Source organism: Sinocyclocheilus rhinocerous, unplaced genomic scaffold (genome assembly GCF_001515625.1).
Source record: "Sinocyclocheilus rhinocerous isolate Xijiao unplaced genomic scaffold, SAMN03320098_v1.1 scaffold1427, whole genome shotgun sequence".
NCBI classification, from domain to species: Eukaryota; Metazoa; Chordata; class Actinopteri; order Cypriniformes; family Cyprinidae; genus Sinocyclocheilus; species Sinocyclocheilus rhinocerous.
In genome coordinates, this window is record NW_015632469.1 from 996,510 (window position 1) to 998,081 (window position 1,572).

Consider the following 1,572-nt stretch of genomic DNA (forward strand, 5'->3'; position numbering starts at 1 on the left):
CTTCTTCTCTCATCACCACAGGGCAAAAAGAAGCGAAGGAAACGAGACAAGCAGCAGGACTCTGGCACAGGTACATGTTTGTGTTTTCACATGCATTGAGTGCATTAAGAGTGAGTTCTGCACAGATCATGAGGAACATTCTTCTGTTTCACATACAAAAATATCAAAGATCAAACTGATCATTAAAACTGAATTCTGACTGGATGAGCCACGTTCAGATCGCACACCTGTGACGCAACACTAGTGCACTATATTACTCAGCAGAAGAACAGTTATTTCTAATAAATGCTGATAATGCAGATATTCATTGAACTCTGGTGTCTTCTCATCAAACTGCTGATGCAGCCCAGCCGTCACAATGAGATTATTCTGCTCATGAAACAATTCATTCCGAACTTTTGATTAACATGTATGTAAACTAAAATTATTCTTTGTTTCTTATGCACCAGAGTTATTATCGTTAACTAAAACTAACTGAAATAAACCTGCAAGACAATAAAATAATAATAATACTTAAATAGCGCTGGTGTGAGGGGATTAAGAGATGCACACAACTCTAGTTCAAATGAGTACAAATCGCTCATAACTTCTGGAAAGAGATAGCAGAGATGCTGGACAAGGATGAAACGCTCCAGTGTGCATGATGGCTAATAACTGGTGCGTGCTTTGAAAGACTGCATGTTCAGCTGTGCACATCTGTGTAATATATACTGCAGCGTACACTTTCACTCAGAAATTGCTGGTAAATTTCACAAAAAAGTATGAAGTAACAACACTGAAATAAACATGACATCTTGAAGTAGAAAGACCTGAAATAGTTTTGTTTTTTGTTTTTTTGTAAAACAATAATAATAACAACAATACTTTTTGTATGGAAGCTCGTTTCCACCATGGGATAAAAAATAAAAATGGTAATTGCAACTTTTTATTTAAAAATTCTGACTTGTTTGTATCTCACAATTTAGACTTTTTATAAGTATATAGAATTCTGGCTTTTTCTTGCAATTCTGAGTTTATCCCTCAAAAGTCAGAGTTTGTATAATTCAATTCTGACCTTTTTCCCCTCAAAATTGAGTTTATATATCATAATTCTAACTTTTTTCATCAAAATTCTGAGTTTTTATCTCACATTTCAGACTTTTTTCCCCCCTCAAAATTCAGTTTAACTCACAATTCAGTTTTTTTCCCTCAAAATTCCAAGTTTTTCACAATTCTGTTTTTTCCCTCAAAATTCAGTTTAACTCACAATTCAGTTTTTTTCCCTCAAAATTCCAAGTTTTTCACAATTCTGTTTTTTCCCTCAAAATTCAGTTTAACTCACAATTCTGTTTTTTCCCTCAAAATTCCAAGTTTTTCACAATTCTGTTTTTTCCCTCAAAATTCCAAGTTTTTTTCACAATTCTGACTTTTTCCCTCAAAATTCCAAGTTTTTCACAATTCTGTTTTTTCCCTCAAAATTTCAAGTTTTTAAAAATTCTGTTTTTTCCCTCAAAATTCCAAGTTTTTCACAATTCTGACTTTTTCCCTCAAAATTTCAAGTTTTTAAAAATTCTGACTTTTTCCCTCAAAATT

General features: G+C 33.0%; 1 protein-coding gene across 10 annotated transcripts in view; it reads left to right on the plus strand.

Annotated features, from left to right (window-relative positions):
- The window catches only part of tcf7 (transcription factor 7), a 60,405-nt gene that overhangs the window by 53,312 nt on the left and 5,521 nt on the right, over positions 1-1,572 (plus strand). For 9 of the 10 annotated variants that reach the window (XM_016555392.1, XM_016555393.1, XM_016555394.1 and 6 more), the window contains one exon: positions 22-70. The exons of the other annotated variant lie outside the window; for it this stretch is intronic. In XM_016555392.1, the coding sequence (XP_016410878.1) occupies positions 22-70 (49 nt within the window). The remainder of the gene's footprint in view (positions 1-21; positions 71-1,572) is intronic. 10 annotated transcript variants of the gene reach the window in all.